The following is a 26,053-nucleotide window of genomic DNA, read 5'->3' as shown; positions in this document are numbered from 1 at the left end:
TACCTGTTGGTTTATAAAAGTTGGTCGCTGCTATAGATTTTCTAGGGGTTATTTGCATTTTGGCATATTCGAAGGAGTGGATTTACAAAAGTGGTTTTCGGCCTACATGTCATACAATCTCTGGTATCATAGATCAAGCATAACATAATAATCGTACCCAAACAAACACCAGCCAAGTCTAAGAATACACATGGAACGATAAAAAAACGAGTCAATGATCTAGTGTATTTGCATGATATTAGACATGTATACGTCCAAGCGCAGATGCGCAAGGTGGATTAAACTGTCGTCGCTGCATCACCTAACGTCTGTTCGTCTAGGAAACCTCCTTCACCCGGCATGTCCAGCCGGATTCCTGGCTCAGCAGGGGCAGACTATCACTCGTTAGTATCGTGCATGAATGCAAAAAGTAATTTAAGGGGTCTTACCTGGCACCCAGGCACCAGCCAAGTTCGTTGTTCTTGATCTTCTTCGCGATCTTCACCTCGCGCGACAACGGCATTTCGTATCCCGTGTGCAACAGACCCAACATAAAGTTCAAGTCCAGGCACCACTCGGGGCGATCGCGCAGCTGGGGCAGCGCATCCTCGACACCCTCGAAGATGTTCCATGCGGGCTCGCCCGCGCAGACCGTCGACGTGAGCTGGTGCAGCTCGTCCAAGGTGAAGGAGTCAGGCATGCCCAAGGGCTTGGTGCGGTCGTAGAAGTAGGAGAAGATGTACACATCTTCGCGGGCGAACGTCTTCTCCAGAGAAGGCTGGTGAACGCCGTTGAAGGAGCAGGGCGCCAGCTTACAGTCAGCATCCTTGTTCAGGATCTTCTCAGTCAAGCCACGGCACTGAGGTGCCGCAGAAGCGCCTTGCTTCGGGCCAACCATCTTCACCGTCACCTTACCCGCGAGCGGGTGGTCATTGTCGAAGGTCAACTCGACATCGCGCTCCATACCAGGTCCAATGCAGGGATTGGAAATCGGCTGCTTCAACCAGGACATATCAACGGGGCTGGCGGCCAACTTGGCATCGACAATCGCCTTGTGTACAGCATCCCGAGCAGCCATCAATCCGTAACCCAGATGAGAGTGCTGATAGAGATCGAAGTGACGACCGCCGAATTGGAGCGAGTACTTGTGGTCACCGTCCGCCAAGTGCTCGGGCATACCGCCCGACGGGCTCTTGGGGAACGTGGGCTGGAAAACGATCTGAGTGGAACCACCGCCCAGGTCAAAAATGGCAGCGGTAGGGGTCTCGTCCGGACCGCCGATCTTACCGAGGAGGTAGTTGGTTGTGATCCAGGCATAGACACCCTCGTCACTGCCATCCATGATTTGCACACCACCCTGTTCACGGGAGACAACGGGGAAGGGGTAGACGGTTTCCAGTCGAGTACGCACGGCCTCCAGGATCCTCTGGCTCATCTCGGGACCAAGCATACGCAGTCCAGCGGTGGCCTTCACGGCAATGGGAGAGCAAGACTGGTAGTCGGCGGGCACGGACTTGAGAGCCACCTGCATCAGAGGGTCCAGACTCTTGGCCGCTCCCTCGGCATCTTCCTTGTAGGCGCTCAGTCCGGAGCCACCCTGTCTCTTCTCGGTTTGCTCGAAGACCTCGTTCTCAAGTTCGGGAGTGGGGCCGCAGTTGTTGAAGCGGTAGACGTGGATGCGAGAGCCCTGACTGCCAGCGTCGATCATGAGCGCATACTGGATCAGAGGCTTGGAGGGGTCATGAGGTTTCGTGCACTTGTCAGTTAGGGGAGCGACGCCATTCAATGGTGGCTCTGGAAATTGACCGTCAGTCCAAGTCGACTTCCCCGTTATAGGGGGGAGGGCACTTACGAGATCCGAAGTTGCCCACAGCGGGCTTGGACGGCGACAGCCACAGCAACAGAAGAAGCACTGCACTAACGATGGCGCCTGTCTTCAGGTAGCGGGAGCGCTGGCTTTGGGACATCATCATGTGGGAGAAACTGCGACGAGATCTGCCAAACGATTTGTCCAAGGCGACTAAGGGGATCGCGGGTTCGGAAGCGTGCGACACCGAACGCCTGCTAGGTCTAGAACCTGACGCTGAAAAGGACGATGTACCTCGAGTATGTCGACTGTCAACACCAGTCGACATGCGGACAAGGCCAAGTACTAATTAAAGGCTGTAGCGTTAGGTCCCGGGGACAACGCTCTCGGGTTCCGACCGAGTTGGAGTAAACGGAAAGAAAGACGATTAACGGTAGGAACGAAGAGAAAGCATAGGATCGACCGGGCGCCTCCGGTGCAGGCCACAAAGACAGTGGGAAGCAAAAAGACCGACCAACGAGTGGAAGGAGGACGGGGAGGAGGGGAGAACGATAGGGGGAGAGCGAGCGGAAGAGAGGGAGGGAGGGAGGAAGAGAGAAAGAAAGAATGAGGGTGGAGGAGGAGGAAGACACGGAGAGGCAAATGAAGGCCAGTTAGTACTTGTTCTTAATTATTCTTGGCCTCTCAGGGTCTTTTTTTGAAACGAATGGGGGGCTCCGCTTCCACTTGCTGGCTTAACCTGGGCTCCAACTGGCTCAAGTTGTGGCGTTGGAGGTTCCCCGTGGCTGGTGGGCGGTCGCCGCATGCAGCCAGACTCAGCCGGCCTCATTCCCGGACATTGACCTCACCACATGGTTCCCTGCAGCCTATGATAGCGACCGTTGGAATTTAATCTCTCCCAGCTTCTTCCGTCCCCGATCTTGATCTCTGCCCTCGTCCAATCCATCCGAATCCCGCTCCTCGTCCGTTGTCGGTGTCAGCGCCGCTGTCACTTTTGTGGAAATGAAGCACATGCGCCGTCTCGTCCCTCCGACACGGACTCTTCGCCAGATCCTCCTCACTCCTCTACCTGCCTTTCGACCTCAGTTCTTCCAACTCAGTCTCCGAATCAATGAAGTCCCCTCTCGTTCCTACAGCCCAACTAGTCCTCTCCTCAAATTTCGTACAAGAGCTACTCCTCGCGCCCTGCCGCAATACGTCCTCGACGAAGAGATCGGAGCACAATATGTCCAGATCGTGAATGAAAACAACAGCCTTGACCCTCCTGTGAGCCTTCGGGATGCTCTGCGACAAATCGACCGTTCCAGTCAAACCTTGCAGCAGGTGTCAACGGGTAGTGGGGATGGGGTACCAATTTGCAAGGTTGTAAACAAGTTCGAGCTGCGGGAAATAGCAAAGGCAAAGGCGAAACCTGCCAAGGATGGTCTTAAGCAGCTAGAACTGAATTGGGCCATTGACGCCCATGATCTCTCACATCGCTTAAAGCAACTCACGAATTTCCTCGAGAAGGGTCGGAAGGTGGAGCTGATCTTGACGAGAAAAAAGCACAAGCGATCGCCTACTGTGGAGGAAGTGAAGAACCTCATGGACAAGGTGATGGAGACGGTGCGGGAGGCCAAGGCGATGCCGGTTAGACCCATGGAAGGGGAGCCGGGCAAACATGTGGTGTTGGTGGTGAAGAAGGATGTTTGAGAGGTCATATAAGCATGATGGGTTGATGGATTTAAGTATGTATACTATTGACAGCCTTGAGTGGTATTGGTTCTGTACATATAACGGACCACTGTTTATCGTCGGTGCTTGGAAATGTTCTAGCAAGCTTTCCAACCACTGTTGTATGGGATATATACTTTTACCCGACTGAAGGATGGTGTGCATCCTTATTAGCATGTCGGGCGTGGTCTGATACAGTATTGCAGCTCCCGTTCCGACAGTATAAGTTGGGAGCTGTCAGGTCGGGGTATGGGGCACATGATGCTAAGCTATACGGAAACTCGGGGACACGAACAGTGCATAAGCTGGATCCAATCAAAGATGGGGAAAGAAAAAGAACTATAGAAAAGAAGAAGCAGAACAAAATCAAAACTAGTCATTAATAACTAGCCCTTCAGTGTCTGCTGTGCCTGTACCTGGTATACACTAGTAAGTATCTCCAACCTTCCAAGGTTATTCGTCCCTGGCGACTCCGCAATACTGCAGGTGTGATTGGTCGACGGCTGAGTCAGCGCCTCCCTAAATTTTTCCGGGCTCAACAAGAAAGCGCTGCTCGACTTCCCGGCCGTTCAGCTCGTCCTCTTCCTGTTCCCATTCCTGTCCGGTTGTGTTTCCATCGCAGGGTAGCCATCATGTCCAGCCTCGCCAGATCTGCCAACCTCCTTTTCCGCTCTAGCAGGGCCTCCCTGCTGCGCCCCCGCGCTGTCAACCCCATCCAGCATGTCTTCCTCGGCGACAAGCTGGCTGCCCGTGGTATGGCAACCGCTTTCGAGCGTACCAAGCCTCACGTCAACATTGGTAGGTTGCCATCATCATTTCTTATCCATCATTGCGGTTACTCATCGCTATTTCATAGGTACCATTGGTCACGTCGATCACGGCAAGGTTAGACCACAATTCCTTCCCCTCTCGCTGCAGTTGATGTTTTCCCCGATATGGTCCGAAAACTTCTCACACGTTTCCTCTAGACCACCTTGACCGCTGCCATCACCAAGCACCAGGCCTCCAAGGGTCTCGCTCAGTTCCTTGAGTATGGTGCCATTGACAAGGCTCCTGAGGAGCGTAAGCGTGGTATCACCATCTCCTCTGCCCACATCGAGTACGCTACCGATGCTCGTCACTACTCCCACGTCGACTGCCCCGGTCACGCCGATTACATCAAGAACATGATCACTGGTGCCGCCAACATGGACGGTGCTATCATTGTCGTCGCCGCTTCCGACGGTCAGATGTACGCTGAAACCCCAACAGAATAACCCCCTCGAGTATATGTGCTTACACTGGCTATCAACAGGCCCCAGACTCGTGAGCACTTGCTGCTTGCTCGTCAGGTCGGTGTCCAGAAGATCGTTGTCTTCGTCAACAAGGTCGATGCCATCGATGACCCGGAGATGCTGGAGCTCGTCGAGCTGGAAATGCGCGAGCTTCTCAGCAGCTACGGCTTCGAGGGTGAGGAGACCCCCATCATCTTCGGCTCTGCTCTCTGCGCCATTGAGGACCGCCGCCCCGACATCGGTGCCGAGCGTATCGACGCTCTCCTCGAGGCCGTTGACACCTGGATCCCCACTCCCCAGCGTGACCTTGACAAGCCTTTCTTGATGTCCATTGAGGAAGTTTTCTCCATCCCTGGTCGTGGTACCGTCGCTTCCGGCCGTGTTGAGCGTGGTCTCCTGAAGCGTGATAGCGAGGTTGAGATCATCGGTACCACCAACGAGGTCATCAAGACCAAGGTCACCGACATTGAGACCTTCAAGAAGTCTTGCACTGAGTCCCGTGCTGGTGACAACTCCGGTCTCCTTCTCCGTGGTGTCCGCCGTGAGGATCTCCGCCGTGGTATGGTCATTGCCGCTCCTGGCAGCGCCAAGGCCAACAGCAAGTTCATGGTCTCCATGTACGTCCTGACCGAGGCTGAGGGTGGTCGCCGTACCGGTTTCGGTGTCCAGTACCGTCCCCAGCTGTTCATCCGCACTGCCGGTAAGTGATATCGTTTTACATTCCGCTACGGGAGAACATGTTCTAATTTTGTCTGCTGCAGATGAGGCTGCTGAGTTCAGCTTCCCCGACGGAGACCAGTCCCGCCGTATCATGCCCGGTGACAACGTCGAGATGATCGTCAAGACCCACCGCCCCGTCGCCGCCGAGGCCGGTCAGCGCTTCAACATCCGTGAGGGTGGTCGCACTGTTGCCACTGGTCTGGTCACTCGTGTCCTGACCGAGTAAAAAGCGAGCCTACCGAGGTTTGTGTAGCAGGCCCGGAACACTGGCTGCTGTGTACTATGGGATAAAACGAAGCGAAAACAGAATTTGGACAGGGAATCGTTCATAATGTCTAAACACCATCTTGCAGCGCGGGCATCAGCGGGAGCATCCGGGACTGATACGCCAGGGTGGTGGATTGCACCGGAGTTTTTGAGTTATATCCATGTATCTGTATTTGTATTGAAATGTCTGTAGACTTTTGTATTTCTTCTCCTCTCTTCTCACTTCTCGGTATGTCGTTGAATATGATTGAATGATCTACTCGAATCTCTTGACTGCAAGATAGGGTTTATAGTGTATTCCTATAGTTGGGGTAAATCAAGAGACACGATCCGATCTATCCATTTCTCCCCGATCCGGTTGCCCAGATCACGGACTCTGACTAGCCCGAAGTGGTTTAAGGCGGGATCAGACGATCGCGGCCTGGAGGCTCAGGCGACCAGACTGGCTGGCAACGGGGGATCAACTCCTGAGGCTGGCCAGAGTGACCACCGCCCGGACTAGAAGCCCTCCTGCCCTCCTTCCTGCCCGGCTTCTTCCAGCTCTCCTCTCACACTCGCTTTCCACCAGACCTCGGTGTGGATCCATTGTCGTCTTGTGATTGCCCGTCTCCCATGGTGATCCTCTCTTGACCTCATCCGTCTCGACTCTTCTCCTTCTCCCCTTACCTTTACATCCCGCACCTATCTGCCCCTACCTTTCACTTTCGCCACGCTCTCCGCATCTGACGTTGTCCCCAGCGGCGCTCCCCGTCCGTCGTCTCATCCTACCCCCCCGGAAACAGAACAACTATCCCATATCCCATACTCTTTCATCAGCACGGAATCTACGCTCTAAGACCATTCTGCGGCAGCAGCGCAACTGACGTATTCCGTCATGGCAACCAATGGCCATTTTGCCGCCATTGGCAACGGCAGCAGCGACAAGACAGCATATGAGCACGGGGTGCAGGTCATCGACGAAAATAAGGAGTTCAAGTAGGTTCTTCCGGTTGTCTATGAGTCTCAATACAAAGGTGGTTGTTTGTGACGTTGGGTCAAGTCTCAGGGGGTTTACGCCGAATGCGACTCTCCGTCGTCCGCATCACCTGTTCAGGGGCTTTTGAACGGCGCATCAGCTAACAAACACAATTACTCTAGTGCGAATCTGTCCAAGTATCTTACCTTAGAGGATGTCACACCAGCCGGCTTCAATTATCACCTCATATCCGTCTTCGGCTCCCAGTCGACGGGAAAGTCGACCCTGCTCAACCACCTTTTCGGCACCCAGTTCTCCGTAATGTCAGAGTTGGAACGCCGTCAAACTACCAAGGGTATCTGGATGTCCAAGAACAAGAATGGCGGCGACTCATCAATGGCCGACAACATCCTGGTGATGGATGTTGAGGGTACTGATGGTCGCGAACGTGGAGAGGACCAGGACTTTGAGCGCAAAAGCGCCCTGTTTGCGCTTGCGACGAGTGAGGTCCTCATTGTCAATATCTGGGAGCATCAGGTTGGATTGTATCAGGGTGCCAACATGGGCTTGTTGAAGACCGTTTTTGAAGTTAACATGCAGCTTTTCCTGAAAGATAGGGCGTACGTTTCGCATATTGTTCTACGTGTTGCTCATGCTTTGTGCTGACCCTTAGCGTATAGTACCAGCCACCGTTCTCTTCTCTTCTTCGTCATTCGTGACTTTGTCGGCAACACGCCTCTCCAGAACCTGCAGCGGACACTGATGGAGGATATGTCGCGCCTCTGGGACTCGATCTCTAAGCCTGCCGGTTTGGAACACTCTTCAGTGCATGATTACTTCGACTTTCAATTCTACGGTCTCCCACACAAGAGCTACCAGCCAGAACAGTTTGTTGCGGAGACAAAGAAGCTGAGCCTGCGTTTCCGTGAAGGACAGAAGGACCCTAGTTTGGATGCGCGCAAGGGCGAGTTTTCCGATGGAGGCGTCTTCCTCCCCGAGTACCACCGTCGCATTCCCGCGGACGGCTTTTCCCACTATGCGGAGGGAATCTGGGACCAGATTGTGAACAATAAGGATCTCGACCTCCCCACTCAGCAGGAATTGCTTGCGCAGTTTCGCTGTGATGAAATTCTGCGGGAAGTCATGGTTGCATTTGACGAGGCGATCGTTCCATTTGAGGATAAGCAGTCGCAGGCGGCTCGCCTCGGGGAACCGGAGATCCTCGGCGGCTTGGGAGCGGCGATGCGGGCCTCGCGGTCCAAGGCCTTTAAGAGCTTCGAAACGGAAGCCAGTCGGTACCACAAAGGAGTTTACCAGCGCAAACGTGCCGAGCTCGAGAGCAAGATCGATACTCGTTTGAAGGCTCTATTCCAGGGCCAGCTGGATGCGACCCATAAGTCTGGTATCACCGAGTTCAGCGAGGCTGTGTCGGGTGCTGTCAAGGCCGGACAGAAGAAGGGCACTGGCTATGACTTCGCCGAAATTGTGAACGAGGAAGTGACCAAGGCAGTGCAGAAGTTCAAGGAGGTTGCGCACGAAACGGCCGTGGAGGGCGCCGCCTGGAGCGACTCTCAACAGCAGCTGGCACTGTATGAGAAGGAACTGGCGGAAGTGAGCGCACGGCTGCGTCGTGAGGAGATGCGACGACTGGCCAGCCGGGTCGAGCGTTGGGTGCAGTCTCGCCTGGGCGAGTCGGTTGGTCTCGAGTTCAATGCTCTTGGGTCCGGACGGGCCGGAGGTGGCGCTCCGGAAGAGGGAGAGAAGCCTACGGAGAAGAAATTTTGGGACCGTGTATGGAATGTGTTTGTGGAGACCGTGCTCGATGCCGAGCGCAGATTCACCGACCGCGCCAGTAGCTTCGACGCCAGCCTAGAGGAGGTGGATGTTGGGCTGTGGCGGTTACGCCGGAAATCTTGGGGTGTTTTGCGCGCAAAGATTGACGAAGAGATGGTTGAGGGCAATCTGCTGCTGAAGCTGCGCGAGAACTTCGAGGACAAGTTCCGCTACGACGACGCTGGTGTTCCCCGAATCTGGCGGCCAACCGATGATATTGAGGGCATCTACACCCGTGCGCGCGAGTCGACGCTAACCCTGATTCCCCTTCTATCACGGTTCCGACTGGCGGAGACCTCTGCACCACCGCCACTGGATCGCTGGGTTGGGCACACGCCCAGCTCTGCGACTGCGGCCGATGAGGAGGACCTGCCGCCGATCGGTGGAGTAGACGAAGAGGAGGGCAAGAGCTTGGAAGAGGAGATGACGATTCTCAGCGAGTCTAAGCGGCAGGAGCTGACGGTGCGGTTCAAGAAGGCTGCGGATGGAGTGTACGTGGAGGCCAAGCGCAGCGCCATCGGCGGCATGACGCAGGTGCCCCTGTACTTTTATGGCATTCTTCTGGCGCTTGGCTGGAACGAGATTGTGGCTGGTAAGTTTCGCTCTATGAATCTCTGGTTTTGGGTTAATCATGGCTAACTGTGCACAGTTCTTCGTAACCCTGCCTACTTCTTCCTCTTGTTTGTGTGCCTCGTTGCAGGGTACGTGACGTACCAGCTCAATCTGTGGGGACCGATCATGAAGATGACGGAGGCTGCATCGAACCAGGCACTTGTGGAGGGCAAGAAGCGACTGCGCGAGTTTCTCGAGTCTTCGGATACGGGACGACAGGCAATTGCGATGTCGACGGCCGGCGGTGCTGGCCGGGGGGAGCAGGTGGAGATGTCGCGCCTCAACAAGCAGGGAAAGACAACGGCCGAGGATGAGGACGGTGACTTGTAAGAGAGGTAGAAGGAGATATTTATCACTTGTATTCCAATGTATTCTTCATTTATAGATACTGCATTCAAATGCACCGTTTAGCATAGCATCCCACATTCTATTTCATTCCAATCTCATGCCATTGCCAGCCCCGATATTAATTTACTTCTCCGCGTTATCTTGCAATCTTGCTATCTCTTTCTCCTCGTTATCACGCGTTCCTGCAGGCGCACCTCCGATGGCACTGCAGCCGGAATCCCCGCGGCGCCGGCACTACTAAAGACTAAAGTGTCTAGTCTAGCCTCCAATGTGCTCACCTCCATCAGCATCTCATCCATTTATCTTCTGACGATGTCATCTGCAGGCTCCACCCCCTCCGGCCGCCCCGACGCTCTCCGACGGTGCACAACAATCAATTCTGCAGTCACGCTCAAGATTCGTCCCTGCCGGACTCCTCATGCCGTGCCTGGTTTAATCTATGCAATGGAGTAAGGTAGTATCGCCTAGCAGGAGCGGAGTTCCTGCTGCGCTCACGCCATGGGGCCGGCGCAGACATAAATCGCTCGTTTCCTCCGGCGCTGGCCGTTCTCTCGTGCCAGTTTGTCTGTTGTGGTTGTAGGATCCTCTATTCCCCTCGACAGCTCACAATGCGTTCCTTCTCCATTGTCGCTGCCGCGTCACTGGCGCTCTCTTGGGCGTCTCTGGCCCAGGCTGCTCGCCCCCGTCTTGTGCCCAAGCCTATCTCTCGGCCAGCTTCGAGTAAGTCGGCTGCGACTACGGGTGAGGCTTATTTTGAGCAGCTGCTGGACCATCATAACCCGGAGAAGGGAACGTTTTCCCAGCGGTACTGGTGGAGTACTGAATACTGGGGTGGTCCTGGGTCACCGGTGCGTCTCTGACATTTGGTCTTATGACCGGCCATATTGAAACTTAGCCGTTGGCAAGGTCCGCAATCATGAGGAACATTGCTGATTAAACTAGGTGGTCCTCTTTAACCCTGGAGAGGTCTCTGCCGATGGCTATGAGGGGTATCTCACCAATGATACTCTCACTGGTGTCTATGCGCAGGAGATCCAGGGTGCCGTCATTCTCATTGAACGTGAGTGTCACTGCTACCATGGAAAAAAAACATTCACTGATCGACCCCAATCTAGACCGCTACTGGGGCGACTCTTCGCCTTATGAGGTGCTCAATGCCGAAACACTTCAGTATCTCACACTGGATCAGTCCATTCTGGACATGACCTACTTCGCCGAGACGGTAAAGCTGCAGTTCGATAATAGCAGCCGCAGCAATGCGCAGAATGCTGTATGTTACCTTCACCGCTCTATGTTTCTGATAGGTGCTGACAACGTAGCCCTGGGTCATGGTCGGTGGCTCATACAGCGGTGCCTTGACGGCTTGGACCGAGTCTATCGCGCCTGGAACGTTCTGGGCTTACCATGCCACCAGTGCGCCTGTGGAGGCTATCTATGACTTTGTAGGTGTAACCTGCTTTTTCTTTTGTCTATACTTGCAGCTAACCAAGCCAGTGGCAATACTTCTACCCCATTCAGCAAGGCATGGCACAGAACTGCAGCAAGGATGTGTCTCTGGTAGCCGAGTATGTCGACAAAATCGGGAAGAATGGAACTGCCAAGGAACAGCAGGAGCTCAAAGACCTGTTTGGCCTGGGAGCTGTTGAGCATTACGATGACTTTGCCGCGTGAGTACTTCAAAGTCTATAGACGAGCTTTTCTGACAGGAACAGTGTCCTGCCCAACGGACCGTACCTCTGGCAAGACAACGACTTTGTCACAGGATACTCTTCCTTCTTCCAGTTCTGTGATGCCGTCGAGGTAAGTTACCACCAGATTCCTCTTCATTGAAGCAATATACTAAGGGACACAGGGTGTCGAAGCCGGCGCGGCAGTGACCCCCGGCCCCGAGGGCGTCGGACTTGAAAAGGCCCTGGCCAACTACGCAAACTGGTTCAATTCAACCATACTCCCTAACTGTATTCCACCATCTCTCGTCTCGTTCCTCTCCCTTATCCTCTCAGACTAACCTAGTGACAGACTGCGCAAGCTACGGCTACTGGACCGACGAATGGAGCGTCGCCTGTTTCGACAGCTATAATGCCTCGAGCCCTATCTTCACCGACACCTCCGTGGGTAACCCTGTCGACCGCCAATGGGAATGGTTCCTCTGCAACGAGCCTTTCTTCTGGTGGCAGGAGTGCGTACCCCTTACCTCATTCATGATAACACACGAACAATCCACTAACAAAGATCCAGCGGTGCCCCCGAGGGAACCTCCACTATTGTGCCCCGGCTCGTCAGCGCCTCCTACTGGCAACGCCAATGCCCGCTCTACTTCCCTGAAGTGAACGGCTACACGTACGGTAGCGCGAAGGGTAAAAACTCCGCTACGGTGAACAGCTGGACGGGTGGATGGGATATGACCCGCAACACGACGCGGTTGATCTGGACGAATGGGTAGGTCGCCCCCTAATTTTATTTGAATATGATGTGAAGATAAACTCAATGCTAATAAATTGAGAAGGCAATATGACCCCTGGCGCGACTCCGGTGTGTCGAGCACTTTCCGGCCCGGTGGTCCGCTGGTTAGCACGGCGAATGAACCCGTGCAGATTATTCCGGGCGGGTTCCATTGCTCGGACTTGTATATGGAGGATTATTATGCGAATGAGGGTGTGAGAAAGGTGGTTGATAATGAGGTGAAGCAGATTAAGGAGTGGGTGGAGGAGTATTATGCTTGATGAAGATACTGGTGGACATATATGGAGTGTACATAAAGAAAATTGTCATAAAGTGATGATGGGAGATACGGCTATGGCTGTTGATTAGATGGTTCTTTCGCGTTTCCTAATTACTGAGCACGTGCTCCATGGTATGGGAAGTGGAGACGTTGCTATATATATTGACTGTCGAGCTATTGTTCACGGCGTAGAAGCTAGCCTCTTTGTCTATGTGGCCTTCACTAAAGACTCTGCCCAGTCTTCCCGCCTTCAAGGACCTGGTATTAGCCAAACCCACCTACAAACCTAAGAAAGATCAGCGTGACATTGAAGTCACCCTAGGTACTGCTGGCGCTGATTACAGTGGCTCAATTTGAACATTCCAACAGCACATGAGGGAAGGGTCGCTTCACTTGCTATCTTGATACAAAATCAGCCACGCCCAACACTTATAGGGGTGACAACCATCGGCATGCTGGGTTATCTACTATATCTTCTGATTCTGTGGATCCTGGAGATCGATCTGGTACACTAATCTACTACAATGCATGTGAAGTAGGGATAGGCAAGCATCCACTCTCCATACCCACATGACAATAAACCGTTGCAGATCCCTCCAGATCCGACGACAGCATTATCCGCATATTGAATTACGATGTGATGGTTCGGCCTCTGCAAACTTTAACATCCGATAGTCCGGATGATCTGGGCTGGACTCGCCTGAGGTATCCATGACAAGTCAGCGGAGTTAGTTAGTCAGCGGGGATAAGCTGACGGGGGCTCCGCTATCTGCCCAATCCGGCAATTGGGCTAGATCGGTTGCATCTTCATCCACGATCCACTTGCGGATCAACGTGGCTGATCGGATGCCCTGAAGACAATAGATCCGCTGACACATCCCACAATGGCCCCGTTCATTGGTGGTCGTGCTTCAGGCACCCTTAACGGCTTCTACTCTTGCGAGATCCGATGGACAACTAGGCCGAATCCTGCTCCATAAACTTGCCGGTTCATACTAAGATCCGGACCCGAGTATACGCACAGCCTAAGTCAACCACAATTTGCATGATAGCAAGCTTTGTATGCTGAGCCATGGAAGCCGATCCGGTTCCCCTGAGGACCGATATCCCGAACAGGAGTATGCGAGGTTGTCATATAAAGACTGGGGCGCGATGCCTAATCTTCTCTCGAAAACACGCAGCGGACTCCACGCATTTCTCTCCTATCCCTCGTGATTGCTGCCATTTGACAGGTGGCTAGCGTCTACGACATGGCTTCCGATCAGACAGTCCCCTGGTCCCGGGACGAGGATCACCTATTACGACAGAACACACCCAACACACTAGTTGCCCAGAATGAAGAAGGTTCACCACACCCCTCTGTGGCCCTCATTGGTCCCGAGGAGAGACAGAATCTAGTTCGGATCGCCACTCAAGAGTCCATCAGACGGCGCTCCAGCGTCTACACCCATCACACAGCTGCCTCCGGTCGCCCAGAAACCATGGACACAATCCGAGAGAATGACCCCTGTCTTGACCCCCAGACTGACAAGTTTGATCTCGGAAAGTGGCTTGCTTATGGTCTTGGTGAGCTTCGTCGAGAGGGTGCTCTCGATCTTCGACCAGGTATCGTGTTCAAGAACCTTTCCATCTCCGGGACTGGAGCGGCGGTTCAATTCCAAGATACCGTGGCATCGACCTTCGCTGCTCCTTTCCAGATTGCTGAGGCACTTCGGAATCGTCACTCTCCACCGAAACGGATTTTGAACGAGTTCAATGGTGTGTTGAAGAGCGGGGAGCTTCTTCTTGTGCTTGGTCGTCCGGGTGCGGGCTGCAGTACTTTTCTGAAGTCACTTTGTGGCGAGCTCGAGGGGTTGACTGTCAACGATGACAGCGTGATACATTATAATGGTAATACACTCAAATTATATCTTGTGTCTGTATTGACCTGATCTAGGTATTCCCCAACATCAGATGATCAAGGAGTTCAAAGGTGAAGTGGTCTACAACCAAGAGGTATGTCTACGCTGGTCATGATTTAGCATTACACCCGCTAACTATATTATAGGTGGACAAGCACTTCCCTCACCTCACCGTTGGCCAGACCCTCGAATTCGCCGCCGCTATGCGCACTCCACAGCATCGTATCAAAGGATTATCTCGAGAGGAACACGCAAAGCATCTCACAAAGGTTGTCATGGCTATCTTCGGGTTGAGTCACACTTATAATACCAAAGTTGGAAATGAGTTCATCAGAGGTGTCTCTGGGGGAGAACGCAAGCGCGTCAGTATTGCCGAGATGACTCTGGCTGCAGCACCTCTAGCTGCGTGGGACAATTCGACTCGTGGTCTCGACTCGGCCACCGCGCTGAAATTCGTCGAGGCTCTGCGATTGATGGCTGACCTGACAGGATCAGCTCATGCAGTTGCCATATATCAGGCGAGCCAGAGCATCTATGACATCTTTGATAAAGTTTCGGTACTCTATGAGGGCCGTCAAATTTACCTTGGACCTACCTCGGAGGCAAAAGCCTTCTTTGAGCGGCAGGGCTGGGAGTGCCCCCCGAGACAAACGACAGGTGATTTCCTGACCTCCGTTACCAACCCCCAGGAGCGTCGCCCACGTGCGGGCATGGAAGACCGTGTTCCTCGCAGTCCTGACGACTTTGAAGCTTATTGGCGTCAGTCGCCAGAGTACCAGAAGGTGCTTGCTGAGGTTGCTTCGTACGAAAAAGAACATCCTTTGCATGACGACGAGGTTACCAATACAGAGTTCCACGAGCGCAAGCGGGCTGTGCAAGCTAAGCACACGCGGCCCAAGTCGCCATTCTTGCTGAGTGTGCCCATGCAGATTAAGCTAAACACGAAACGTGCTTATCAGCGGTTATGGATGGATATCCAGTCCACTGTATCAACAGTCTGTGGACAGATCATCATGGCCCTCATTATCGGCTCGGTTTACTATAATGCCCCCAACGACACTGCTTCTTTTGTTTCCAAAGGAGCAGCGCTCTTCTTCGCCGTCCTTTTGAACGCCCTGGCAGCTATGTCTGAGATCAATACGCTCTACGCCCAGCGACCGATTGTGGAAAAGCAAGCCTCGTATGCTTTTTACCATCCAGCAACAGAAGCTATTGCGGGCGTTGTTAGCGATATACCGGTGAAATTTGCTCTCGCTGTCGCGTTCAATATCATTCTTTACTTTATGGTCAACCTACGACGCGAACCGGCCCAGTTCTTCATCTACTTTTTGATCTCCTTCATTATCATGTTTGTCATGAGTGCAGTCTTCCGGACCATGGCGGCGGTTACGAAAACCATTTCCCAGGCCATGTCCCTGGCAGGCGTCTTGATCCTGGCTCTGATTGTCTATACTGGATTTGTGCTGCCCGTTCCTTCAATGCATCCATGGTTTGAGTGGATTCATTATCTCAGTATGTGCTCATTTGTCTCTTGTTGATTCTCGCTGACCGTTCAGATCCGATCTACTATGCGTTTGAAATACTCATCGCCAACGAATTCCACGGGCGCGAATTCCCCTGCTCTTCATTTGTCCCGTCATACGCTGACATGAATGGCTCTTCCTTCGTTTGTTCCACGTCTGGATCAATTGCCGGCGAAAAACTCGTCAGTGGTGATCGTTACATCGCCGTCAATTTCAAGTACTACTACAGCCACGTGTGGCGCAACTTTGGGATACTGATCGCTTTCTTGATCGCATTCATGGCGATCTACTTCGTCGCTACGGAGTTAAACTCGTCCACCACCAGCACAGCGGAGGTGTTGGTCTTCCACCGCAGCCAGAAGCGAGCCTTGTCGCGTGCCACGAGCCCCAAATCCCCTGATGTTGAAAATGGAGTTGAGCTAAGTACCATTAAACCAACTGGCACGGGAAAATCAGAGAATCTTGGAGGACTCGCTCCACAACAGGATATCTTTACTTGGCGCGACGTGTGTTATGATGTGGACATCAAAGGTGAAACTAGACGGCTTCTGGATCATGTATCAGGCTGGGTCAAACCTGGTACTCTCACTGCACTCATGGGTGTCAGTGGAGCAGGAAAGACCACTCTTCTCGATGTCCTCGCCCATCGAACCACCATGGGAGTGATTACTGGGGACATGTTTGTCAACGGTAAAGGATTGGATGCTAGCTTCCAGCGGAAAACTGGATATGTCCAGCAACAAGATCTTCATCTCCAAACGGCTACTGTGCGTGAGTCACTGCAGTTCAGTGCTTTGCTTCGCCAGCCGCCTACTGTCTCGCTCAAGGAAAAGTACGACTATGTCGAAGAAGTTATCTCTATGCTGAAGATGGAGGACTTTGCTGAAGCAGTAGTCGGAGTTCCGGGAGAGGGCTTGAACGTTGAACAACGCAAGTTGCTAACTATCGGCGTGGAGCTAGCTGCACGGCCAAAGCTTCTTCTTTTCCTCGACGAACCCACAAGTGGCCTCGATTCCCAGAGTTCATGGGCGATCTGCGCCTTTCTGCGCCGTTTAGCCGACCATGGCCAGGCTGTCCTCTGTACCATTCACCAGCCTAGCGCCGTTTTGTTCCAGCAATTCGATCGGTTGCTATTCCTTGCTCGCGGCGGTAAGACCGTCTACTTCGGACCAGTGGGAGAAAACTCGCGCACACTGCTCGATTACTTTGAGGCCAACGGCGCTCCACGTCCTTGCGGTGAGGACGAGAACCCGGCTGAGTACATGCTTGAGATGGTCAACAAAGGCTCCAATGCCAAGGGGGAGAACTGGTTCGATGTCTGGAAGCAAAGCAATGAGAGCCAAGATGTCCAAGCGGAGATCGATCGCATTCACGCCGAGAAGCAGGGAGCACCTGTCGACGAAGATACCGAATGGAGCCATGCCGAATTCGCCATGCCGTTCTGGTTCCAGCTTTATCAAGTCACGTACCGTGTTTTCCAGCAGTACTGGCGCATGCCCTCGTATGTGCTGGCCAAATGGGGCCTGGGCGTGTTTGGCGGCCTCTTTATCGGATTTTCCTTCTATCACGCCAAATCTTCTCTCCAAGGATTGCAGACGATTATCTATTCTATCTTCATGTTGTGCTCTCTCTTTCCATCTCTTGTGCAGCAGATCATGCCGCTCTTCATCACCCAACGAGACCTCTACGAAGTCCGCGAACGTCCAAGCAAAGCATACAGCTGGAAAGCGTTCCTGATGGCCAACATCATTGTCGAAATCCCATACCAAATCGTCCTCGGCATCATCGTTTTTGCCTGCTACTATTTTCCGGTGGTAGGCATCCAAAGCTCCGCCCGCCAAGCCACCGTGCTCATCCTCTGCATCGAATTCTTCATCTACGTCAGCACCTTTGCGCACATGATAATCGCCGCACTTCCGGACACCGTCACCGCCAGTGCTATCGTTACTCTCCTCTTCGCCATGTCCTTGACCTTTTGCGGTATCATGCAATCGCCTTCCGCTCTCCCAGGATTCTGGATCTTCATGTACCGTGCATCACCGTTCACATACTGGGCCTCGGCAATGGTGTCTACACAGGTATCAGGAAGAGAGGTGGTGTGCTCGTCGTCAGAGCTGTCGGTCCTTGATCCCCCGGCGGGTCAGTCCTGCGGCGAGTATCTGGGACAGTATGCGGAGCTTGCTGGAGGCAATCTGCTGAATCCGAATGCTACGACGGGGTGTGAGTACTGCTCTGTGAGCACGGCAGATGCGTATATTAGTATGTCGGGCATTGTGGCGAGTGATAAGTGGAGGAACTTCGGGATCTTTTGGGTGTATATTGTTGTGCAGATTGCGGCCGCGGCGGCCTTTTATTATTTGTTCCGTGTGAAGAAATGGCGGAAGCAGTGAAAGAGTGGCAGCAGATGGCTTTTCTTTCTTCCTTCCTTTCTTCCTTCCCTTCTTGCTTTCTTTTTTCCCCTTACTTTCTTCTATTCTTTTCCTTCTATGTTATCTATTTGACCGACTATTCAGATGTATATTTTGAGCTCCATTTCTTGTTCATATGTTTAGACTAGAGATACCAGTCATAATAGATTTCTACACTACGATCATCTCTTCTGCTATCCACCGATTACGCGTCAATGATGTATTCCAACAGATATGGTCGTAAAGAAAGACTAAAGAACATCGAACAACATGCAAGGGCTGACGCATGTTTCACCACCCGTAGCTGCAGTGGCTGCCTCGTGAGAAGGGTGGCGGTTGAATACCCGGGACGGTAGCCCTTGCAGATACCAGATACTCATGGAATTGAAGAAGTTAACTGTTCGACCATCATTGACATCTACCCAGGCAATTATCGACACATCCTACATGAAAGTTATGAAACATGCCATGATGTCAATTGCTACATACCATGATGTATCACATCCAATGGGTATGATACCCTCACTTTAACACATTTTCCTAATCCAAGACATCCATGGATATACATGCCAGTGATGTACAATGCGAGCTTAAGATACATCACCCCAGAGTAACCGATATAAAGATCGTCATTACATCGATCATTAGTGATCAGTGTCTGTCTATAGACTTGTTCCCTTGCTCTACTAGTCCTGGTATCTATTCATGCGATCTACCCCACACGCAAGGAGATCATTCATCCCTATTTACCACTTTGTACTTTCTATTCCTGCTGGTATAAATCACCTCAGTTCCTCGTGGTAGCACATCATTCTACCAAAATCAATATCATATCTCTCTATCCTATTTTCATAAGATAGTAAACGACTCTTTCCACAATGAAATTCTCCATCCTCCTTCCTCTCGCTGCCGTTCTGTCCTTCGCCGCGGCGCAAAGCATCCCAGACTGTCTGGTAAGTCTCTAAACATTCTCAAGGAGGCAATGATCGGGAGTTAGTAATATATGGTTGCTAACAATCCTAGGGCAATTGCGTGGAATCCAGCACAGTCTGTGACTCTGGTAATATTGATTGCTACTGCACCAATGGGAGCTTCCAGCAGGGCGTGCGGGATTGCTTGAATGATAATGGGTGTGGAGATGAATTGCAGGGTATGTGTGTCCCCTCTAAATTGATGTATACGAGGATGTGGGTTTGACTGATGGTTTGGGTAGATGGAATCAATCTGGAGAATGCGATTTGCGGGTCGTCTTGATTGAGAGGATGTGTATCGAGGAAGGATGGAAAAGTAAAGGGAATTATGATATAAATGACATGACTGATCAATAACAAATTATGGATCTATCTATCATCTATCCAGCTCTTACTTGGTATCTATATATGTACAGAAAGCAAATAACGCAGTAGTCGATGTAAATAGTAAGTACTGGTCTACTCCCACTCAGCCAACAACTTCTCATCCAACCCCACATATCCCTCGACGATCTTCATCCCACGCACTCTCTCCTCTTCAATCATATCCCACGTCCAATCCGACACTCCTTCGCCTTTACCATCCTCACCATCCTTATCCTTACTCAACACCTCCCCCATGCCCTCCACAATCCCCTCCACCGTCCCCTCTTCCTCCTCAACCACCACCCCATCCTCATCTTTCTCCCCATCAGCAAGACTCCTCTCCGGCAACATCCCACTCGCCCTCAACACCCTCTCCGGCGGAACAGTAACCCACCCCTTCTTCACCACATACTTGCTCACAGCCGTAGCAAACACCTTCCCCTTCCCCTTCTTTCCAGAAGGAATACTCACGAAAGCACTGAGCACATAAACCCACTTCCGATCCCAGCCCACAATCCGACTCAACACCCGATATCTCTGCAGGGGCCCTATCTCCCGCTTAAAGCTGGTATAGGTAGATCCCAGCGCGACATACACCTTCTTCCCCGCATTGACCTTGGCATTTTCATCTTTCCCATTCCTCAATTCGTGGTCGAATTCCAAGCTCACGAGCGCTAAACCCGGTGTGTAGACTCTCGTTACTATGGCTGTTCGGGAGATGTCCAGATCGGAGAAATAGGTGCTGTTTGATTTGTGGAAGTTGTAGTCGGTTTCCCAGAGGGAGGTGCGAGTGGTGAGCGTGTGCGGATAGAAGATGGGGTGGGTTTGGATGGTCTTTTCCTTGGTGGTGAGGGTTGAGGGTGGAGGACAGGTAGGGAAGGGAGGGGAGGTCGGGGAGCGGCGGAGGTTGAGGAGGAGGTGGGTTAGGAGGCGGATCTATTCATTATTATTATTATTAGTATTGATTGATGGTGCTGGGGTTAGGAGTGGATACGTACGTGCCACGAGAAGGGAATATTCTTGAGATTGAGCAAGGCGAGCACAATGGCGAGGGATTTCCAGGAGAAGAGCGAGGGAAGGATGACCTCGCGGAGGGTGGAGAGGTCGGCCATGATGGTGATTATTATTGTTATGTACAAGAGTGCACAGTGAGCACGGGGATGCCCCGGAACTCAAGGATGAAGAGGAAGATGAGAGCAGGGAGAGAATGAACGAGTGGGATCCTGCATGAGTATAAAAGGAGGTTAATCAAGGAGAGTTGATTGCTGTTGGGGAAGTAAGCCGGAGACTCAATCTTGGGCGATCTCGGAAAAACTACCTCGGTACTCCGTGGCCGTCGGAGTTATCTTATCACAAGTGAAAACAGTGGAGAGGCAGGCAGTTGATTATGGTGTAGATCTTACTGATATTTATTCCAAATAAATAAAAAGATGGTTATGGAGTACATCTTGTCATTATCTTCTACTACATTTCCATGGTTGCAATTGATTATCCACATTCATAGAACCGTTCATACATCGTATAACATGTGAATTGCCAGAAGCGGTATAGTGTTGATGAACTGCCTTGTACCCACTTTGACACATCATATTGTTGCTCGTGTCTGATACTCGTGCTATATCGCTTATTTCAAACTCTAGTCGTTTATCACCGAATTAAAGGTAGCCTTCTACTAGTTTGCAGCTGAATGTTTGCATCTACTACGGTCTATAACACTATACAACACACCTTTAGCTCCGCTCAACTAAGCGCTAACGAGCTAGTGAATGAGACTAAATGCATGAACGAGCAGACCAATCAACATAGCCCTCCAACTGCCGACAAGTAAGCGCTAATATAGTACAAGTGAATGAAAGGACTATAAATGTATCTTCAACAACTTCAGGGGAGCTTTAGTTCAAACTTCATACATTCTTTCCTTCATTACGCCTGTCTATTAACAGAACACAGCAATCATACAATTCCACTTAATATATCTACACTAACACCATGGCAACCCCCCAAGAACGCCACCCCGAACTCTTCCGTCCCGTGAACAGCGACTCCCCACGAGGCAAGAAGCGCACCGTTCCACTCGAAGTCCTCTGCCTGGGGTTCAACCGAACAGGAACAGCCTGTAAGTATGACCTCGAGTATCCTCTATGTCGTCCCACTACACAATTGCCAAAAGCGAACCAACCCATACTAAAAGCAAAGATAGCAATGTGTTCCGCCCTCGAAACCCTCTCCCTCCCCTGCTGGCACTCCATCACCCTCATGTCCGACAAATTCGGCACCATCCCCATGTGGCAAGAAGCCATCGACCGGAAATTCTTCAACGCGCCGGGCCCCCAATACGGCCGAGCTGAGTTCGACCAACTCCTACACGACTTTGCCGCCATCTCCTCCGACACCCCGGCCATCGCCTTCTCCGAGGAGTTGATCCGTGCGTACCCCGAAGCTAAAGTGGTGCTAGTCGAGCGGGACATCGACTCGTGGTACGAGAGCTGGATGAACGGCGTGATTGCCAACACGTATGATCCTATCGTGACAATCATATATACGATTGATCGGTGGTTCACGCATCCTTTGGGCAAGGTGCATAAGTCGACCTTTGAGGGGTGGTTGGGGATTAAGGGCCCGGAGGATGCGAAGCGTGTGAGTCGGGAGAAGTATAGGGAGCATTATGCGTTGGTGAGGCGGTTGACGCCGCCGGAGAGGCTGTTGGAGTTTAGGTTGAGTGAGGGGTGGGGGCCGTTGTGTGAGTTTCTGGGCAAGCCGGTGCCCGATGTGCCATTTCCGCATTTAAATGAGAAGAAGTGGTTGGATGAGAAGGTGAGGATTGTGATGTGGAGGGGGATGATGAGGTTGGGGTGGAAGGTTGGGTTGTGGGTGTTGGGGCCTGTGGTGGTGGCGGCGTTGGTCTATAGGGTTATGGGGATGTAGGGGTTGTTCTGTAGGCTGTGGTATTGAATGCTGTCTTTGTATTGAGTAGTCAACTAATGGAAAGTCATTGGCACAATCAACCTGAAGAGAACGAAGAAAGAATGGAACTAGAATGAACCCAAAAGATCGGAAAGCATCTTCTCCACGTGCAATTCATCCAGATGACCCTCAAAGACTCGATCAACAGCATTTACAAGCCAAAGAATCGCATATCGCACGCTATAATGAGCCTTGGTATACTCCAATACTCCGGAAACCAGCCTGCATTCTCCCAGTCGGCAATCCCACTGATCCTGCCATTCTCCACTGGGGTATTCCTCGGGATCAAATCCCCATGAGTATAGTAGATAACATGAGGCCTATCATGCAGTTTTGCAGCACGTCTGCGCGTTTATTCTCCGAAAGGATCAGTCAAGTACTTGTTGAAATCAGCCTCACTCTTAAAACCGTAGCTCTTTGCGCTAGCTATCAAGACTTCAATAGTCTAGGAATCCTTCACCGAGGGAAATACAGCTCCGAAATTCGGAGTCGGGCTTGAAAGATATGGCTCGGAGTTCGGCAACATATCGCTTCAAGTCTTCACGGCTTGCTCCACTTGCTCATCGGTCATTATATTGAGCATTTGGCCGATCGGGTGTCCGGGAACACGTGTCATAAGTAGGTGAAAACATTGAGCTGTCTGCAAGACATATTTACTCGTGAAGCAGGGATAATTGTTCAGCGTGATGGTTGGATGCTAGCATTGGGTGTCCCCGTCGCAAATACAAGCCAAACCGTAAACTGGACGCTAGTATTGCAAAAACACTCCCACTTTCACTGGTCCTGGGCTTTGGGATTTACATACATCCTATGAGTTATTGTAAGCTTGTATTATTCGATTGCAGAAAGAATGTATCTATGTACTTCGGAACCTTCCATCTGATCTAACTAACAGGTATACCCAATCGGTATCGGATCCCTCTGCCAGACGATCGGGCCTAAGATTTCGCAAATTCCTAGCCGCCGAAACCCTGTGAATACATTCCTTCTCCCATCTCTTCTCATTCGCTAACCCATACCATTGGACTAGGTTCTATGAACTTTCCACGACACATACCCACCTGGATTCTCTTCGATGCCTAAGATCACAGAGGCCTTGTCGTGAGTCCGGTATGACATCGAAATTCGTCCAAGGACAACTATCTGCTGTTCCAAATGTAGACCGGATATGTAGACCACAAGTGATCAACTATTCGCCGGAAGTCTCCGCTTTCTTCTCTTTAATCTCTGCTTTATAGCAGTCGACACAATCCATCAATTTACTCTCCAGACTAGAGGCTGTCTGACGGAGCACAATGAGATTATTGCAATGCAACGGGGTGATAATGTCCTTAAACCAGACTCGGCAGCTAAGCGACTCACTTCATTTGGAGGATGACTACCCATTACCGGAATATTATTCAAGACATCCTTGCATACTTCTAAGCTTCTCTCATCGACGATGGTAATCGTATAGGCCAATATAAGACTCATCGAGGACGGTACGCCGCTCGACGTCGTATGATCCATCTTCCAGCCATCTTCGCGATTTGTTGCATGCTAAGCGGGTTCGAAGGGTGTGGTTGTGGGTTTGAAGATGACCCAACAGTACTCCGGCTGCTGAGTATCTAAGGGACTGAGTCGTTCTCATACTGTAGGATGCATGTGTTTTCGAGTACTCCCGAGACATGTAGGTCACTGTGGAAGCCGCAGCTTATCGATCCAGTGTATATATCTGGTGCCATTAGAGTAGGAATCAGAATGACAGAAGGAAGGAGGAGTGGGTACAGAGTGCTGCACGGTTGGAACAGCCATTCCGGTTACTGGAAACACCCTGCAGTTGGCGATGGTAGCAGCGAGGTATGCTTTACGGGCTAGTGAGGGAGGCAGGGGCCTTTATAGTCCCAACTTCTGATATTGAATGTACGAGGGGCTAGTCTGCTTTCCTCGCAACTGCTATTTACTGATCTTGTTGCGAATGTATTCCCCCTTCATAGTCACCATTCGTATATGTGAATGGTTCCGAGTGGTGTACTCTAGATATACTGCCTAGTAGTAGGTATTACCACTGCGATTAGGGAAATGCTGTGACAGACCTTCGGGGTGTACCGTCATTGGAATGCTACAATCCAAGTAATACTCGGCTCAAAAAAGACCCTTCAATGTCAATATAAGAGACAGTCATAACTGTGGCCAAAGAATGTGATATCACAAGTATGACTGCATATTATGCCTCTTGATGCCCTGAAGGTCCTATGTATAGTCTCCAGATTCAAGCAAATCATGATAAGAGCCCCAGCTCAATACATCAACTCCCGCTGTTCTATCCACTCCATCATCCATATCACTACCCTTCTAACTCCATTCCCACACCACCTCTGCATTTTAAAAAATGGCCATACAATTCGGCGGACTCGACACACCCCTCCCACAGTTCAACGGACTAGAACTAACAAAAAACGTCCACCTTCCCAACCTCTCACACACCTCCTTCAACCCCTCAAGATCAAACATCTCCCCAATCGGTAGTCCCCACCCGGCCAACAAAAAATGATGTAAATCCCACTCCTTCTCTACCGGCGGATACACCTCAAAGCTGACCGCATCACCCGCTACAGCCGCGAAATGCTGATCCCAAAGAAACCGCACCACACGCTCACTCTGCTCTAATCCTGCATGGTTGGGCGTTTCCTGCTGACTATACTTGACCTTCTCCTCATCGGTCATGTTATCCCATGTAGTCGGCAGACCGACGCGCAGGAAGAGAATGTCGCCTGGTTCGAAGGTGATGTTGCATTCCTTCGCGATGGTGAGGACGTCGTCCAGGGAGACGGTGTGGCGGGTTAGAGCGTTTACTGTGACGCCCTTGGTTCGCTGTACGTAGGAGGCGTAGTCGATTAGGACGCCACGGCCGGCGATGCCTTTCTTGGCCCAGTGGGCTATGCCGATTCGGGTGGACGAGGGGTCGAGGATCTCGGTGGAGGTGGTGCCGCCGTAGAAGACCCGGCGGTTAGGGTCGTCGGGGGTGGGGGCGGGTGCGTTATGGTGTCGGAGACCGTCCCACTGGGAAGATTGTTGCGGGTTAAAGTGGTATTCGTCGTCGAAGGCGTGGCCCTCAGAGACCCATTTTACGTGGTGGGCGAAGGGTTTGCGGCCGAAGCCTATGTTTTTAAGTTAGGTTGATGGGTGAGGTTGGGGGTGAACCTATGTCACTGAGGTAGAAGGGAGAGTACCTGGTGGGTTCAGCTTCTCCAGGTCCCAGTTCAGGCATACGCGCTCGCCGGTCTGGATCTGGGTGCGTGCTGCGTTGGCGACGATTTCTGGAGTGAGGAGACGGAGCATCCCCAGCCCCTCGTCAGCGGAGTTGGGGGTTGCGGGCCAGTAGCGCCGCTTGTCGGGGAGGTCGTCGTAGGTTTTAGGGAGGGAGTCGGCCATCGTTGTATCTTATCAGTAGAGGTGTGTGCTTGGGAGGGAGTGATGTTGTTTGTGAAGCCGTAGATGATATGGTTAGGAGTGAAATGAGAGTGATGAAGAGCGTGAGGGGTTGTTTAGTTGATGCTGGATTGGCGGGTGGGGAAGCCATCGGAGAAAGTCCGGGGAGATCCACGGCTGTTGCTTGGTTCATTTAGGGTTGTTATCTCCCATCCATCGGATTGATATACGATCGTATTCAGTATCCCCGATGTGGACACGAGGTAGTATACAGCCTAT

General features: G+C 51.8%; 10 protein-coding genes across 10 annotated transcripts; 7 read left to right on the top strand and 3 right to left on the bottom strand.

Moving 5' to 3' along the window:
- Positions 1–19: 19 nt before the first annotated feature.
- Positions 20–2,285, bottom strand: BDQ94DRAFT_47115 (guanosine diphosphatase). The gene is made up of 3 exons (XM_026775855.1): positions 1,832–2,285; positions 429–1,773; positions 20–374 (listed from the first exon to the last, which is right to left on the bottom strand). Exons 1-3 carry the CDS (start codon positions 2,112–2,114, stop codon positions 317–319), a joined length of 1,686 nt encoding a protein of 561 aa, XP_026631748.1. The 5' UTR covers positions 2,115–2,285; the 3' UTR covers positions 20–316.
- A 351-nt stretch (positions 2,286–2,636) lies between these two features.
- BDQ94DRAFT_134489 (putative translation initiation factor IF3) lies at positions 2,637–3,877 on the top strand. Its single transcript, XM_026764478.1, has one exon. It carries the CDS (start codon positions 2,789–2,791, stop codon positions 3,476–3,478), a length of 690 nt encoding a protein of 229 aa, XP_026631747.1. The 5' UTR covers positions 2,637–2,788; the 3' UTR covers positions 3,479–3,877.
- A 189-nt stretch (positions 3,878–4,066) lies between these two features.
- BDQ94DRAFT_134488 (translation elongation factor Tu) lies at positions 4,067–6,058 on the top strand. The gene is made up of 5 exons (XM_026764477.1): positions 4,067–4,297; positions 4,356–4,384; positions 4,468–4,730; positions 4,794–5,473; positions 5,535–6,058. Exons 1-5 carry the CDS (start codon positions 4,132–4,134, stop codon positions 5,717–5,719), a joined length of 1,323 nt encoding a protein of 440 aa, XP_026631746.1. The 5' UTR covers positions 4,067–4,131; the 3' UTR covers positions 5,720–6,058.
- Positions 6,059–6,300: 242 nt separating this feature from the next.
- On the top strand, positions 6,301–9,724 carry sey1 (dynamin-like GTPase SEY1). The gene is made up of 4 exons (XM_026764476.1): positions 6,301–6,735; positions 6,898–7,335; positions 7,396–9,140; positions 9,198–9,724. The coding sequence occupies exons 1-4, from the start codon at positions 6,635–6,637 to the stop codon at positions 9,488–9,490; spliced, it is 2,577 nt and encodes an 858-aa protein (XP_026631745.1). The 5' UTR covers positions 6,301–6,634; the 3' UTR covers positions 9,491–9,724.
- Positions 9,725–10,049: 325 nt separating this feature from the next.
- BDQ94DRAFT_134484 (putative serine peptidase) lies at positions 10,050–12,405 on the top strand. Its single transcript, XM_026764475.1, has 10 exons — positions 10,050–10,356; positions 10,451–10,568; positions 10,624–10,778; positions 10,828–10,950; positions 11,003–11,175; positions 11,221–11,308; positions 11,361–11,466; positions 11,528–11,687; positions 11,747–11,947; positions 12,015–12,405. The coding sequence occupies exons 1-10, from the start codon at positions 10,117–10,119 to the stop codon at positions 12,229–12,231; spliced, it is 1,581 nt and encodes a 526-aa protein (XP_026631744.1). The 5' UTR covers positions 10,050–10,116; the 3' UTR covers positions 12,232–12,405.
- A 1,075-nt stretch (positions 12,406–13,480) lies between these two features.
- BDQ94DRAFT_179711 (putative ABC multidrug transporter) lies at positions 13,481–18,220 on the top strand (the record flags this gene model as incomplete). The annotated part of the gene is made up of 4 exons (XM_026773458.1): positions 13,481–14,120; positions 14,167–14,225; positions 14,278–15,643; positions 15,688–18,220. The coding sequence occupies 4 exons, from the start codon at positions 13,481–13,483 to the stop codon at positions 18,042–18,044; spliced, it is 4,422 nt and encodes a 1,473-aa protein (XP_026631743.1). The 3' UTR covers positions 18,045–18,220.
- Positions 18,221–18,940: 720 nt separating this feature from the next.
- BDQ94DRAFT_165824 (CFEM domain-containing protein) lies at positions 18,941–19,316 on the top strand (the record flags this gene model as incomplete). The annotated part of the gene is made up of 3 exons (XM_026770413.1): positions 18,941–19,015; positions 19,086–19,212; positions 19,276–19,316. The coding sequence occupies 3 exons, from the start codon at positions 18,941–18,943 to the stop codon at positions 19,314–19,316; spliced, it is 243 nt and encodes an 80-aa protein (XP_026631742.1).
- Positions 19,317–19,367: 51 nt separating this feature from the next.
- Positions 19,368–20,660, bottom strand: BDQ94DRAFT_134479 (acyl-CoA thioesterase). The gene is made up of 2 exons (XM_026764474.1): positions 20,398–20,660; positions 19,368–20,335 (listed from the first exon to the last, which is right to left on the bottom strand). The coding sequence occupies exons 1-2, from the start codon at positions 20,509–20,511 to the stop codon at positions 19,493–19,495; spliced, it is 957 nt and encodes a 318-aa protein (XP_026631741.1). The 5' UTR covers positions 20,512–20,660; the 3' UTR covers positions 19,368–19,492.
- A 728-nt stretch (positions 20,661–21,388) lies between these two features.
- On the top strand, positions 21,389–22,324 carry BDQ94DRAFT_165822 (sulfotransferase family protein; the record flags this gene model as incomplete). The annotated part of the gene is made up of 2 exons (XM_026770412.1): positions 21,389–21,515; positions 21,600–22,324. The coding sequence occupies 2 exons, from the start codon at positions 21,389–21,391 to the stop codon at positions 22,322–22,324; spliced, it is 852 nt and encodes a 283-aa protein (XP_026631740.1).
- A 2,403-nt stretch (positions 22,325–24,727) lies between these two features.
- BDQ94DRAFT_179709 (uncharacterized protein) lies at positions 24,728–25,896 on the bottom strand (the record flags this gene model as incomplete). Its single annotated transcript, XM_026773457.1, has 2 exons — positions 25,576–25,896; positions 24,728–25,503 (listed from the first exon to the last, which is right to left on the bottom strand). Exons 1-2 carry the CDS (start codon positions 25,775–25,777, stop codon positions 24,728–24,730), a joined length of 978 nt encoding a protein of 325 aa, XP_026631739.1. The 5' UTR covers positions 25,778–25,896.
- Between the last annotated feature and the right edge of the window lie 157 nt (positions 25,897–26,053).

The sequence above is a fragment of the Aspergillus welwitschiae genome (genome assembly GCF_003344945.1).
Source record: "Aspergillus welwitschiae strain CBS 139.54b unplaced genomic scaffold BDQ94scaffold_2, whole genome shotgun sequence".
Classification (NCBI taxonomy): domain Eukaryota; kingdom Fungi; phylum Ascomycota; class Eurotiomycetes; order Eurotiales; family Aspergillaceae; genus Aspergillus; species Aspergillus welwitschiae.
This window is presented reverse-complemented; position numbering and strand designations above follow the sequence as displayed.